The 16867-nt window shown below is 32.4% G+C and overlaps 1 protein-coding gene across 5 annotated transcripts; it reads right to left on the bottom strand.

Annotated features, from left to right (window-relative positions):
* Positions 1-344: 344 nt before the first annotated feature.
* On the bottom strand, positions 345-15346 carry LOC143230115 (uncharacterized). Of its 5 annotated transcripts, none has more exons than XR_013016244.1 (6): positions 15228-15346; positions 12280-13021; positions 11250-11430; positions 8749-8850; positions 6354-6714; positions 345-2710 (listed from the first exon to the last, which is right to left on the bottom strand). XR_013016244.1 is itself a non-coding variant. In XM_076463165.1 (5 exons), the coding sequence occupies exons 2-5, from the start codon at positions 12973-12975 to the stop codon at positions 6416-6418; spliced, it is 1278 nt and encodes a 425-aa protein (XP_076319280.1). In that variant the 5' UTR covers positions 12976-13021; positions 15228-15346; the 3' UTR covers positions 2783-6415. The 5 variants fall into 5 exon arrangements, 2 of the variants coding, with proteins under 2 accessions (XP_076319280.1, XP_076319281.1); XR_013016245.1 differs by lacking the exon at positions 15228-15346 and adding an exon at positions 14978-15098; XR_013016246.1 differs by lacking the exon at positions 8749-8850 and having other exon boundaries at positions 15228-15340.
* Between the last annotated feature and the right edge of the window lie 1521 nt (positions 15347-16867).

The raw sequence follows: 16867 nt of genomic DNA, 5'->3' as shown, positions 1-16867 counted from the left end.
GAAACAGGAGATCCATTGCTGTGGGCAAATAAATAGATCTGAAGAACGTCTGGCTGAGATTCTGATGGATAAAATTGAATGGAGATGAAGAGGCTTGATGTTATAACAAAATGAACTGTTGATAGGAATTCATGGTTAGGAAAGTTCGTGAAAGTGGTTATTGACAGAAAACAACGGAGCACCATTGTCATGGTCAAGGAGATGTTAATGTTGCGTCACTTACTGAAACGTTTTCATGTTCCAACAAGTTTCTTGCTATGTTGAATAAAAAGAGAAGTTACACATGATGAAATACTGTTTACTGTTTTCTAGTTTCACGAACTAATGATAAACTTGACATCTTTGTTCACTTTATTAAATACTTTCATCTGCCACTCCAATACACGCTTTATACTTCCATCAAACCATTGAATATTTTGACATAAATATTTATGTGATAGATAATGTCATTCTGACAACATCTTAAATTACAAACACACATAGCTATTTACATAGTGAAACTGACGTCCCAAGTGACGAGATTATAATAACAAATTCACCAACGTGCACTACTTTTTAAAACACATGGCTATCCTACTTTTATTCTTCATCACACTATAAATAATCTACTTATCACTTAAGTCTTTCCTTTTTATTTCATTCACCACATCCAAAGGTAACACAATCTAAAGTAAAGTTGAATCCTACTTAGGCAATGTAGTCCTACTATTCTCAACATCAAGAAATAAAATATAAGATGATCCATCAACACCATCAATTCCTTTAACACCTCAGTGAGATCTCCTCTAACTCTCTTTTTTTCTTACAGAGAAAATAATTTCAGAGATTTTTTATGGCAATTTCTCAATCCTAGGCACCATCCTAGTAACCATTTACAACAGTCCAATGTCCCTTATAAGGTAAAGATTCTGAGATTGAACACAACACTCCAAGTGTGGCTTAACCAGTAAAAGTATAACCTCTTCAGACTCAATATTTCTGTGGATACAACTTCTCTGTGCTACTAACAGCAACTAGCACACTACTCGCGGGAAGTTTAGGAAACAGAACACCAACATTCTTTTATTCAGTAATAGTGTTAAGTTTATTCCCATCAAAATTATAATTATGATAATCCACATGTACTACTTTTCATTTATTATAACTAAAAGCCGTGATTCTCCAAGTAAACTAAAACTATTGTAAATCAATAGCATCCTCTTCACAGCCATCCACACCCAATACCTTGATGTCATCAGAAAATTAAATAATTTATTGAACATTCCTTCATCTATATCATTGATGTAAATAAAAAAAACCAAAGGTCCTAAATTGTGAGCCCTGAGATACCCCACTTATGACATTTGTCCAGTTATATTGAACTCCATTTAAAACAGCCTTTGACTTTACTCAATCTAGTAAATTTTCAATCCAATGACCAAATTCATCACCCACACCTACTGAAGTAACATTTTCAACAAATGTTTCACGTGGCACCTTGTCAAGTACTTACTGAAAATTCAGATACACCACATCCACACCCCTACCTTCACCTAACCTGTTCAAAGTATGTCAGAATATTTGTAAGGTAAGATCTTCCCCTAGTGCAACCATATTGAACCACAAAATTTGAAGCTTTGTCAAATGACTGTGCAAAGCATATTTCATGTATCTTTCAAAAAAACCTTTCTCATCTTCCAGTACCTACCTAAGGACTTACAAAATATAGTAAAAAGTGGCTCACAATTCATAACCTCCTTCTAAACACACGGGGAAACGTTCTCTGGCAAAATGACAATTATCACTTTTAAATGTTGTCTTAACCTGCTGATAATTAACACAGTCATCTTGTTTCCATTTACCAACTGTTCAAGATGTGGAATACTGATTAAGTGACCCAGATTTATAATTCTTTAAGTTACCAACTGTTTTGTTAAAAAGACCAAAATGAATGTGATGAATATATCTTACCTTACATCCATGTAGCAACTATTCAGCATGGGGAATAGTACTTAGATTTTCATTAGTTAAGACAGAAATAAAATAACTCACGTTGTTATCAGACGTGAGCCTTCCTTAACCATCTCTTAAAGGTTATAATCTCATCCTAACATTTAACTTAGTCTGAATACACCGAAAGAAGCACTCAGTGTGAATTTTTATATTTTTGGTCAATTTTTTTAAATTACAAATTTCCCTTTCAACCAACACTCTTAATCTTCTACAGGGTGTTCAGAAAGTCACTGTGCAGTTTTTTAATCATATTTTATTCAGTTTATTTCAAGCCAGCAACTGATAGCAGTGTTTAGAAACAAAATAAGAAGGATCCAGGCCTGTATTGATGCCAACGGTGGTCACTTTCAACATTGTTTATAATTGTCATTCATACCTCCTGTCTTCTATATTGAAACATGTCTGTAAATAAATATAAAAAATGCACAGTGACTTTCCGAACACCCTGTAGAATTCCTGTACCTACCATCACAGAGGTCAATTTATATTCATTAAACTTATGATGCTCTTTCTTATTCCTTCCTTATGCCCTACATAAACCAACATAGTTTTTAAGTTGCAATCACATTTTGTTTTCCATGTGGAACATTTCTGTCTTAAGTATTTAACAAAAAAAATTAATTTCATCACAACTGATCAGTATCTCCAATTAGGTCAGTTGTCCAATTCAAAACAGATAATTCTTGATGCATTGCTTCAAAGTATTGTAGTGTCAACTCTGAAAATAAATTAAAAGATTGATTTCAAGCAGATAAAACTTCTGTTGTTTGTTAAACGAGTACCTGAGAAATTTCTAGTTAATAATAATATTGTTTCTAAATTTATTCTCCAGAATTTACACTTGAACTGTAAACAGTAGGATACACAAAAGTTCTTAATCAGAGGTCTTTCAAACAAAATAAAATGGGTTTTAGGTGGACAGTTCCAAGGTAGACTTCTGTACATTTTTGTATCTCAAGTTACTACATAAATCTCAACAGCCACAGATTTTCTGTACAAAATATGTGATTCTCTACAAATCAATAGCTTTACACTAAAGAGATAATTTGGTAAAAAATATATTTTCATTATGTCAGAGACAAACTCACAAACCTTCAAGAGAATATGGGATGTTTGCATGATGAAGAAACATTCCTTTAGATAAAGCACAAACACTGGAAACTAATGCAGTAACTAGTATTTACACAAACATGTAACATAAATGAAAATTACCATTTATTTTCTAGAAATTACGTGTTCACAAACTTCCAAGATATATGTCAAGTTAATATTGATAACACCTCTATCAGAAGTTCAGTGTTCACTAGTGACAGGTGCACATCAAGTTAATGTTGATAACATCTCTATCAGAAGTTCCATGTTCACTAGGTACAGGTGCACATCAAGTTAATGTTGATAACATCTCTATCAGATGTACCATGTTCACTAGTGACAGGTGCACATCAAGTTAATATTGATAACATCTCTATCAGAAGTTCAGTGTTCACAAACTTCCAAGATATATGTCAAGTTAATATTGATAACACCTCTATCAGAAGTTCAGTGTTCACTCGTGATAGGTGCACATCAAATTAATATTGATAACATCTCTATCAGAAGTTCCATGTTCACTAGGTACAGGTGAACATCACATTAATATTGATAACATCTCTATCAGAAGTTCAGTGCTCACTAGTGACAGGTGCACATCAAGTTAAGGTTGATAACATCTCTATCAGAAGTTCAGTGTTCATTAGTGACAGGTGCACATCAAGTTAATATTGATAACATCTCTATCAGAAGTTCAGTGCTCACTAGTGACAGGTGCACATCACGTTAAGGTTGATAACATCTCTATCAGAAATTCAGTGTTCACTAGTGACAGGTGCACATCAAGTTAATGTTGATAACATCTCTATCAGAAGTTCCGTGTTCACTAGATACAGGTGCACATCACATTAATATTGATAACATATCTATCAGAAGTTCCGTGTTCACTAGGTGCAGGTGCACATCAAGTTAATATTGATAACATCTCTATCAGAAGTTCCGTGTTCACTAGTGACAGGTGCACATCAAGTTAATATTGATAACATCTCTATCAGAAGTTCAGTGTTCACTTGTGACAGATGCACATCAAGTTAATGTCGATAACATCTCTATCAGAAGTTCCGTGTTCACTAGTGACAGGTGCACATCAAGTTAAGGTTGAAAACATCTCTATCAGAAGTACCATGTTCACTAGGTACAGGTGCACATCAAGTTAATGTTGATAACATCTCTATCAGAAGTACCATGTTCACTAGTGACAGGTGCACATCAAGTTAATATTGATAACATCTCTATCAGAAGTTCAGTGTTCACAAACTTCCAAGATATATGTCAAGTTAATATTGATAACACCTCTATCAGAAGTTCAGTGTTCACTCGTGATAGGTGCACATCAAGTTAATATTGATAACATCTCCATCAGAAGTTCCATGTTCACTAGGTACAGGTGAACATCACATTAATATTGATAACATCTCTATCAGAAGTTAAGTGCTCACTAGTGACAGGTGCACATCAAGTTAAGGTTGATAACATCTCTATCAGAAGTTCAGTGTTCATTAGTGACAGGTGCACATCAAGTTAATATTGATAACATCTCTATCAGAAGTTCAGTGCTCACTAGTGACAGGTGCACATCACGTTAAGGTTGATAACATCTCTATCAGAAGTTCAGTGTTCACTAGTGACAGGTGCACATCAAGTTAATGTTGATAACATCTCTATCAGAAGTTCCGTGTTCACTAGATACAGGTGCACATCACATTAATATTGATAACATATCTATCAGAAGTTCCGTGTTCACTAGGTGCAGGTGCACATCAAGTTAATATTGATAACATCTCTATCAGAAGTTCCGTGTTCACTAGTGACAGGTGCACATCAAGTTAATATTGATAACATCTCTATCAGAAGTTCAGTGTTCACTTGTGACAGATGCACATCAAGTTAATGTTGATAACATCTCTATCAGAAGTTCCGTGTTCACTAGTGACAGGTGCACATCAAGTTAAGGTTGAAAACATCTCTATCAGAAGTTCAGTGTTCACTTGTGACAGGTGCACATCAAGTTAATATTGATAACATCTCTATCAAAAGTTCAGTGTTCACTTGTGACAGATGCACATCAAGTTAATATTGATAACATCTCTATCAGAAGTTCCGTGCTCACTAGATACAGGTGCACATCACATTAATATTGATAACATCTCTATCAGAAGTTCCGCGTTCACTAGATACAGGTGCACATCACATTAATATTGATAACATCTCTATCACAAGTTCCATGCTCACTAGATACAGGTGCACATCAAATTAATGTTGATAACATCTCTATCAGAAGTTCCGTGTTCACTAGTGACAGGTGCACATCAAGTTAATATTGATAACATCTCTATCAGAAGTTCCATGCTCACTAGATACAGGTGCACATCACATTAATATTGATAACATCTCTATCAGAAGTTCAGTGTTCACTAGTGACAGGTGCACATCAAGTTAATGTTGATAACATCTCTATCAGAAGTTCCGTGTTCACTAGTGACAGGTGCACATCAAGTTAATATTGATAACATCTCTATCAGAAGTTCCATGTTCACTAGTGACAGGTGCACATCACATTAATATTGATAACATCTCTATCAGAAGTTCCGCGTTCACTAGATACAGGTGCACATCACATTAATATTGATAACATCTCTATCAGAAGTTCCGCGTTCACTAGATACAGGTGCACATCACATTAATATTGATAACATCTCTATCAGAAGTTCTGTGTTCACTAGATACAGGTGCACATCACATTAATATTGATAACATCTCTATCAGAAGTTCCGTGTTCACTAGTGACAGGTGCACATCAAATTAATGTTGATAACAATATTAAATATCTACATGTTAATGTAGTGTTAACAAAGTTGCACCAGGTTGGTAATCGAATAGCATACATCTACTGTTAGTTCATGTTAGGTTTATTTTGCAAACTGGTATATTAACAATATTTGTAACCTTCCAGTAACTGTTACAAAATATTTTATTCTACCCTTACATCTGAAAGGGCTATCATTATTTCCCACGCATCTGCAATAATATTAATCTTACACAAAAAGTTTGGTTTTATTATGTACATGTTACTGTGAACTATGTTTTAAAATTTCTTATTATCAATATTTAAAAAAACTTAGATATTTACTTTGGATAACATATAGTATAGACTACACTTAGGATAAAATACAAATACACACTTTATCTACAAGTGAAATTCCATCGTCAAGCTGTATTTCAATATCTATAAATATTTCTTGAAGTAAACTTCTATATAAATAACTACCTACACTGAGAAAAGAACTGATGTAACAATGACTAGTGTAAAACAGATTGGCTGTAAAGAAGTCATTCAAGTTCCAGTAAACTGTGAAGGGTCAGGCTCCTGATTATGAAAAGCACGAAGATGGGTCATGAGTGTGGTTTTCCATGAGAAAGTCCTCACGCTAAAAGGACAGGAAAACTTTTTCCTCAGTATAAGATGAATCTCCAGATGGCGCTTACAGTTACTAACATTATAAAATGTCTTTCCACAGACTGGACACATGGGCCTTCTAGAAAGAGGATCACGTTCATATCTGAGGTGATGATAGCTCCTAATGTTGTTTCTCCATCTTCCATGATGATAAAATTTGGTGGGATAGTTTGTTACTGAAATGGAAAATAACTCTGTATAGGACTTGTTTGTAGTAGAGAGAAAAGCTATATAATGTACTATCAGAGCTTTGCTGACCATGGGTATCGAAACCTGGATAAGGCTTATAAAACCGAAGTCATACTAATGTACCACGAGAGAGACACTGCAAAGGACACACTAAAACACAAATAACAAAATTAAAACCATTATATAAAGTTCTGTAATACAAATAATAAAATCCTTGATATTTTGATGACAAAAAAAAAAACAATGACAACAAGGAAAAACTGTTAAATCATATGAAACCAATACGTTTAACATGTATAACAGAAACAAGAGACTAATTGTTTGTATTAGTTATGTAAGTTTAACATGTACAAAAGAAACAAGGGACTGATTGTTTGTATTAGTTATGTAAGTTTAACATGTACAAAAGAAACAAGGGACTGATTGTTTGTATTAGTTATGTAAGTTTAACATGTACAAAATAAACAAGGGACTGATTGTTTGTATTAGTTATGTACCTTTAACATGTATAACAGAAACAAGGGACTGATTGTTTGTATTAGTTATGTAAGTTTAACATGTATAACAGAAACAAGGGACTGATTATTTGTATTAGTTATGTAAGTTTAACATGTATAACAGAAACAAGGGACTGATTGTTTGTATTACATATGTAAATTTAACATGTATAACAGAAACAAGGGACTCATTGTTTGTATTACATATGTAAATTTAACATGTATAACAGAAACAAGGGACTGATTGTTTGTATTAGTTATGTAAGTTTAACACGTATAACAGAAACAAGGGACTGATTGTTTGTATTACATATGTAAATTTATCAAGTAGAACAGAAACAGCAGAATGATTGTTTGTATTAGCTATGTAAGTTTAACATGTAGAACAAAAACAGCAGAATGATTGTTTGTATTAGCTATGTAAGTTTAACATGTAGAACAAAAACAGCAGAATGATTGTTTGTATTAGCTATGTAAGTTTAACATGTAGAACAAAAACAGCAGAATGATTGTTTGTATTAGCTATGTAAGTTTAACATGTAGAACAAAAACAGCAGAATGATTGTTTGTATTAGCTATGTAAGTTTAACATGTAGAACAAAAACAGCAGAATGATTGTTTGTATTAGTTATGCAAGTTTATCATGTAGAACAAAAACAGCAGAATGATTGTTTGTATTAGTTATGTAAGTTTAACATGTAGAACAAAAACAGCAGAATGATTGTTTGTATTAGTTATGTAAGTTTAACATGTAGAACAGAAATAAGGAACTGATTGTTTGTACTAGTTATGTTAGTTTAAAAAGTAGAACAGAAAGATCAGAATGATTGTATATATCAGTTATGTAAGTTTATCATGTACAAAAGAAAGAAGGGACTTATTGTTTGTATTAGTTATGTACGTTTAACATGTACAACAGAATCAAGGGACTTATTGTTTGTATTAGTTATGTACGTTTAACATGTATAACAGAAACAAGGGACTGATTGTTTGTATTAGTTATGTAAGTTTAACATGTAGAACAGAAACAAGGGACTTATTGTTTGTATTAGTTATGTACGTTTAACATGTATAACAGAAACAATGGACTGATTGTTTGCATTAGTTATGTTATTTTAAGAAGTAGAGCAGAAAGAAGAAAATTATTGTATATATCAGTTATGTAAGTTTAACATAAAAGAGAAAGAAGTTACTTATTGTTTATACTACAGTTAAATAGTGTACTGAACCTTCTAGTTGTAAATGTGAAGAAAGTTTAACAAATAAAGAATGGAAAAAAATACAATTCAAAATACATTTTTCAAACTTTTCACTACATTGTTGAATTTGTTGCTAAATTATGTTCAAAATTTAGAGACATATAAATAAAATTTGTTAAGAATTTTGTTCAAAACTTGTAAAGAAATTTGTCTTTCAGTTCTATAAAATTCAGAATTGTTTGAAAAGAGATTGTATTGGTGAAATTATTATCTTTCAGCACAATAAAATATCTTTGTTTCTATACAATAGTTTAACAGAATATACCTTCATGTTGCTGCTGTGAGAAGGTGCTTTTGTTTGTTGCTTGGAAAAGTTGAACATCTAGTTTCGTAACAACATTAGACAGTTCCTCATCATAACTTAGCACTTAATGATACAAGATAAAAAAAGTATTAGCAAATTAACATTTTAAAGTATAAAAAAATAGTCTTAAGAAGTTACATTACATAATGGTACACTAAATGTGTCCAGTTCCATAGATAATGATTACATTTCATAATGGTACACTAAATGTGTCCAGTTCCACAGATAATGATTACATTACATAATGGTACACTAAATGTGTCCAGTTCCACAGATAATGATTACATTACATAATGGTACACTAAATGTGTCCAGTTCCACAAATAATGATTACATTACATAATGGTACACTAAATGTGTCCGGTTCCACAGATAATGATTACATTAGATAATGGTGCACTAAATGTGTCCGGTTCCACAGATAATAATTACTAATTACATTACATTATGGTGCACTAAATGTGTCCAGTTCCATAGATAATGATTACATTTCATAATGGTACACTAAATGTGTCCAGTTCCATAGATAATGATTACATTTCATAATGGTACACTAAATGTGTCCAGTTCCATAGATAATGATTACATTACATAATGGTACACTAAATGTGTCCAGTTCCACAGATAATGATTACATTAGATAATGGTGCACTAACTGTGTCCAGTTCCACAGATAATAATTACTAATTACATTACATAATGGTACACTAAATGTGTCCAGTTCCATAGATAATGATTACATTTCATAATGGTACACTAAATGTGTCCAGTTCCATAGATAATGATTACATTACATAATGGTACACTAATTGTGTCCAGTTCCACAGATAATGATTACATTAGATAATGGTGCACTAAATGTGCCCAGTTCCACAGATGATGATTACATTGCATTATGGTACACTAAATGTGTCCAGATCCATAGATGATGATTACATTGCATTATGGTACACTAAATGTGTCCAGATCCATAGATGATGATTATATTGCATTATGGTACACTAAATGTGTCCAGATCCATAGATGATGATTATATTGCATTATGGTACACTAAATGTGTCCAGATCCATAGATGATAATTACATTACATAATGGTACACTAAATGTGTCCAGATCCATAGATGATGATTATATTGCATTATGGTACACTAAATGTGTCCAGATCCATAGATGATGATTACATTACATAATGGTACACTAAATGTGTCCAGATCCATAGATGATAATTACATTACATAATGGTACACTAAATGTGTCCAGATCCATAGATGATGATTATATTGCATTATGGTACACTAAATGTGTCCAGATCCATAGATAGTGATTACATTACAAAATGGTATACTGAATGTGTCCAGATCCATAGATAATGATTAGATTACATAATGGTACACTAAATGTGTCCAGTTCCACACATAATGATTACATTAGATAATGGTACACTAAATGTGTCCACATCCATAGATAATGATTACATTGCATTATGGTACACTAAATGTGTCCAGATCCATAGATGATGATTATATTGCATTATGGTACACTAAATGTGTCCAGATCCATAGATGATAATTACATTACATAATGGTACACTAAATGTGTCCAGATCCATAGATGATGATTACATTGCATTATGGTACACTAAATGTGTCCAGATCCATAGATGATGATTATATTGCATTATGGTACACTAAATGTGTCCAGATCCATAGATGATAATTACATTACATAATGGTACACTAAATGTGTCCAGATCCATGGATGATGATTACATTACATAATGGTACAGAAAATGTGTTTAGATCCATAGATAATGATTACATTACATGATGGTACACTAAATGTGTCCAGATCCATAGATAATGATTACATTACAACATGGTACACTGTGTCCAGATCCATGGATGATGATTACATTACATAATGGTACAGAAAATGTGTCCAGATCCATAGATAATGATTACATTACATAATGGTACAGAAAATGTGTCCAGATCCATAGATAATGATTACATTACATAATGGTACACTAAATGTGTACAGATCCATAGATGATGATTACATTACATAATGGTACAGAAAATGTGTTCAGATCCATAGATAATGATTACTGATTACATTACATTATGGTACAGAAAATGTGTCCAGATCCATAGATAATGATTACTGATTACATTACATTATGGTACACTAAGCATGTCCAGATCCACAGATAATGATTACTAATTACATTACACGATGGTACATGAAATGTGTCCAGATCCTTAAGAGTTGTTAATTATTCTAGTGTTCTGTAATTCTAATTCAATCTCTTAAAATGTCACAAAAATAACATGTAATTAAAATTTGTTTGTGATTATCAGATTCTGTTATTATTATTCCAAGAATGAAGTTTAATATGTTAAGAAGAGAGGAATTTTTTTACATGTGTATAAATTTTTGTTATTTTATATAGATGGTCCTACCTGGTTCACGTTTTATGTTGATACCTGAACTAGAAGGAGAAAGAGCTGGAAAGGAATCTTGAGACTGGGAATGTTGGAAGAAACTAGCAGAAGATGTTAACCTAACCTGAGGTTCCTCACCCTCCATGGCTACAAGATTTTTGCACAGTTTGTTGCTTGCTGTCACGTCTTTCTGTTGATTCTAATAAAATACATATGAAATGCTGTATCGATATATTTTCTCAATCAGTACAGTACACGGACATCATTCTATGGAAATACGTAACAACTACTGAGAAGAAGTTTAAGTTTTGTTGTTCTTCAGGATACTTACAACTTTTGTAGGAAACCCATACAAATATCAAATGTTAAAAAGTTGAAGATAGAAACATGTTAGCAATAATTCACTGACAAGTCCAGATGTAATTTATTTTCCTTGTTCTATAAACACATAATATTACATACATAAAACACTTGTACACACACACACATAAATGGTTATGAATGAAAAGCAGTCAACAGTAGATTTCAAAATAGTACATATAACAAGAAACGCATAAAAACTGTAGGTGCGACAAGAAGAAAAGTGTAAAAACAATAGGTACGCCTATTGTACAACAAGAAATGTGTAGAAACTGTAGGTATGACAACAAGAAATGTTCATAAGTGACATTTCTTTATTAAAAGTTTTTATTTTCAATATAATATAAATTTACACAAGTGGGTTTGAAATGGAACATTTTATTTGGCCATCATCTTATCTCACCTCATCACAAGTTTCTAGCAATGTTTCCAGTTATCACATAAAGCATTCCTGTTACCAATGGAAAGGTCATGTGTTGTAAAAATCAATTTATAGGTAAGGTTATTTATTGTTTTTCATTGATTATTGAAGAGTCAAATTGTAGTGTCTATCATCTTATCTTTGACTACAGAATCCCATGGTATTTAAATGTTTTTATTTTCACTACTTAAAAATCACTGAAATACCAAATTCACATTATTTATTGAAATAACAAATAAAACTGAAGAGCCTATCTTACAAACTTACATTATTGATTACTAATGAGTGTTCCAAGAAACTAGTTGGCTGCGACACATCATCCTGTGGTTGCAGACCAAAGGTTTTATCCAATTCCTCTACTGGAACTCCTAATGTGTCTCTCCTTAGATTTTTGTCTACAGATGAATGGGTTATTTCCTTATGAGTAAAAGAGTAATGCTTCACCAACACTTCACTACTGTCTTTGTTATTAGGAAGGAAAGATGATGACTGTTTAATCATAGGGTTCTTCAATCCTTCTTTATCTCCCACACTTCTCTTTTGGTGAGATGTTGTCAAACTACTGGTTTCGGCAGTGTTTTTGTCGCTAGACTGGTGTGTTGAAGGACCCGACATCTCTGCGAGACCTCGAACTTGAAGAAACTTAGCCGTGTTCAGAAGAACAGGAAGTTGCTCCTGACAAATGCTTGCCTCTCCATGGTACATAAAGTCAATGATTGCTTTAAGTTCACAAAACTTCATATCTCTTAAAACAATTATGGGATGCTTGCATGGATTTTCCTCAAACAAGCTTTCAAAGAAAGGGCTACAGGCAGACAGTACAATACGATGTGCTTTTAACTTCTTTCCTTCACAAGTTAACGTAACATCTACAAATGACTCTTGGGCTAACAACTTTTCAAACACTCCAACAAGATTTGAATGGTGGTTGTTCCATTTCAAACAAAATTGTTGAGATCCCATGTTGATGGTATAGCCTGCTCTGTCTCTTCTTCTTTGTTAGAAAAATCTAAAGGTAGGAGGATAAACAAAAAATGTGAAATTCTTAAACACATCAATGATCACACGTAAACATTCTTCCTCATATCAATAATGTTCAATTTATTTTGCAATTACTGCACAACTTACATTGTGAGAAGTATTTTTTTAATAATCTACTCATCAATAGTTCAAAAATAGTTTTCCTAATTACTCTCTTGACTTTATTGCATGCCATTGTATTTAGTGTAATTAGAAAGTGCACAATATAACATCATTAAGGGATTAGAAATGCCTTGTAAAGATATGAAACAAAATAAGGTTTAATTTAAAGCCTGACAAACCCCTCACCACCAGATGATGCTCCTGTGGATAACCAATAACTTACTGTGACTTGCTGCTGTTGTTATTCTTATAAAGCTCCACTGCTTGATAACTACTGTATATTTTATTGGTTGTTGCTTTGGATATCAGTACAAAGCTGTACAACAGCTATCTGTACTAACCTTCCATAACAACATCTATCTTCCATACTTTTCAAATGATAAACTAGACAGAAGCAGCTATTCAATAGCATCCAATATAACTTTTAATGAAACAGTGGAATCTTATAATCTGTCACTTATAAAATGCACCCAAAGCATGAGTGTGTGCAGCATGGTTTTGTAGCCAGAGGACATGAAAATGGACCCTTCATTTCACAGTCTGGTACATTAACCACAAAGTCACATCCAGACCTTTATTACCACACTCTATTCAGTGTTGTTTCTGTTGTCTGACTGTAGAACATTTTTAAACAGTCATTTATTACTTCATTATGTGTTTGTATAGACTATGACCTATAAAGATGATAAAATAAGGCTAGTATCAGATGATTATGAGATAGCTGGGTTAATAAATTTTTCAAGTGGGATATCTCAGGGCTCAGCCTTAGGACCACTGCTTTTTGTATTTACACCTGTGACATAGACAAAGAAATGGTCAATAAATTATTTAAATTTACAGATGATATTAAGGTCTTGGGTGTTGCTGGCTATGAAGAGGACGTTACTGATTTACAAAAGGATTTAGATCATTTAGGGAGTTAGGTAAATTTATGGCAGATGAGTTTTATGTAGATAATGTATATGGGTTATCATAATTGTATTATAAATGTACATTGGATAGAAATAACCTTCACAGTTTTATGAAAGAAAGAGGTCTTGGTATAAAGATTGATCAGTCTCTTAACCCTTCCAAGCAGTGTGCTGTTACTAGTGGTAGGAAAAATAGGATTTTAGATTGTATCTACACAAATATTTAATACAAGTCTAAAGAGGTTATAATTTCATTATAGAGATCACTGGTTAGGCCACATTTGGAATATTCTGTTCAGTCTTTGGCTCCTTACCTTATAAAAGACATTAAATTGTTGGTAAATGTTCAGATAAGGGTTATTAGAATGATGGGGTTGTCAAATGAGGAGAGGCTAAAATCTACTAAATGTTCTTTAAAAAAAAAAAGTTAGAGGAAACCTGATTGAGTTGTTTGAAACTGGTGTTGGTGCATCATCTGTTATCATATTTAATAGTAAAAATAGTTAGGCCTAGGGGACACAAATATAAATAAATATGAAACATGACCATGAATAAACCCTCCCTTCATTCTTAAAACAAATGTATTTCCAAAGGGTAATTATGTAGTGGCACATTATCTTTCTACACTTTAAATTATGACACGTCAACAAGTCTTTATAACATTAAAGGAGAAGACTGCCACACATCCTTACACTCAGACACTGGGTATAACACTATGCGCAACATATATTGAATTTGAAAATTACAGTAAGGATCTCTCACACTGAAAAAAACAACAACAAAACGATTAAAACATTTTTTCTCAAATTCAAAGATTTCATTATGGCAGAAATGGTTTACACACATTTTAAAATGTTAATGTCTGTACTTAATACTGCAGATTAATTAAGAACTGCAAAGTATTTCTTTACCTAATATTGGTACTGTATTTCCAGTAAACAAAAAAGTACTTATGACATTAACACAGTACAATTGTAAGTCAACAACTTAGTATCTGTAACTTATAAGCGCAAATCAGGCCTACGTCACATTTGTTCACTTTATTCGTATAATAGTTAATACATAAACATATGTTCCTTCTTTCAACTTATTCACAGCAATACCATATCTAAAATTAAATATTCAAGCTAATATCAGAATAAATGATAAAGGTATTTTTACCTTACTGTTCTAATACAAATTAGTGCGTAAAATTAAAAACAACCATAGAAGGTTTATATTTAAAAGTTCCAAGTATTTTGGTTCTTCCAAAGAGACCTCTCCCGGAAATAAAAGTTCCTGAAAAGTTTATTTGTTAAACTTATGCACCTTTACAAAAAGTATTAAGTGAAATGTAGCAAATTGATAAGTTAGTTAGATGTAATATACATATACACATACAGTTTTTATTTCATTTTACTATAAAAAATATATGATGCAAATTGATAATTTTATTTCAACAATCAAAAATTTTTAATCTGTTAATCTTTCAAACTTAAAAAAGTAAATCAGTGCTTTCACTATTTATTTACTAACTTTCCAAATTTTCAATTAAAATAGAATTATTGCGACAAACATACAGAGGCTTTTAAACGTCCGCAGCGGAGGCAAAAAGGGGGTATTCCCCTTGGAATTTCATACAGAATTTATTTGTATGTATATTTTAAAATGTGTATTAGAAAATAAAACTATTTAAATATAAATGACGAAACTGGATATCCACAAATGATCCATAAACAGCTAGAGAATCAAAGTTCAAGGTAATGAATGTCTTGCATTCTACGATGGCTACTATTTCACTCATCAGTATTAAAACTGCAATCTTGTTTTCTCACTTCTAAATTTGTTGATAACCATCGCCATCGATTCTATCATCGTCTTGTTCTTTTCTCGTGCTGATAAGATAAAATATATAACAGAATAGCATTTTCAGACATCTGATTTTAAATACTTTCTGCAGGAGACTCTCTAAACAGCGACGCACCCAGTTCGAAATTTACAGACTTGCCTCCACTTGGAATAAATTATTTTAACATAGATGTATAAATATAAAAAGAAACACAAACGAACAACAAAACATCGAGTAGAAGCGCCTTAGTTATTTATTGCTCCATCTTCAGGGGCTGAAATTTGGTTATTGTTAAGAACAAAGACTACACAATGAGCTACAGTAGTGCTGAAGCCCGATTTTAGCATCATAAGTCCCCAAAACCAACTGGTGATCACGGAAGGATACATTAGGAACTTCTTCGGTTCTTTATGCTATGGCACCTGTAAGTATCTGATAGGTTTATCAAAGTATCAGGTACCACTTCTCATGAAGATAATTTGACATAAATCATGGTGGTGTCTTTCACACACAAAAATATTTCAGACATCTCTTCTCTTTCCTTTATTTAGTAATGTGAACAGCACTCAAATATTTCAAAATGTTTGTGAATACAAGTGTATGCAAATTTAAAATTGGAATATTAGTCAAGGAATGTGGTAAAATATCTTTCGCACTTGTTACATATTGTTATGGGTCATTCCTCCATCACACGATCTTTCTCGTGGCAAAGGTTGCTATAGAGTAGGATAGATGAAGTAAAAGTAGTCGGTTGCCGGATACTTTTTTCAATTTTTTTAGAGCTCACTGAAGAGATTTACACATTCTGATTGAAGAAACTGCAAAATGTTGGTGAAAATAAAAGTTTTCTTTTAATTATCTGGAGTGTACAGGTCATTTTCTTATAACTATATTATTATTTAGTATTATGTAAAGAGGATAGTGACTTTTTTCCACTAGCAGGTTAAGAAATGCCTTAAAGCACCTAATTTAT

This window comes from Tachypleus tridentatus, chromosome 10, assembly GCF_004210375.1.
Source record: "Tachypleus tridentatus isolate NWPU-2018 chromosome 10, ASM421037v1, whole genome shotgun sequence".
Lineage (NCBI taxonomy): Eukaryota > Metazoa > Arthropoda > Merostomata > Xiphosura > Limulidae > Tachypleus > Tachypleus tridentatus.
Note: the sequence above shows the minus strand (reverse complement) of the source record. Positions and strands in the feature narration are given on the sequence as shown.

Coding starts and splice junctions, on each gene's coding strand:
- LOC143230115 (XM_076463165.1), bottom strand. CDS start 12,975: ATGGGATCTCAACAATTTTGTTTGAAATGGAACAACCACCATTCAAAT. Junction 11,431..12,279: donor ACTCATTAGTAATCAATAAT/GTAAGTTTGTAA, acceptor GTATTTTATTAG/AATCAACAGAAAGACGTGAC. Junction 8,851..11,249: donor CAACATAAAACGTGAACCAG/GTAGGACCATCT, acceptor TGTATCATTAAG/TGCTAAGTTATGATGAGGAA.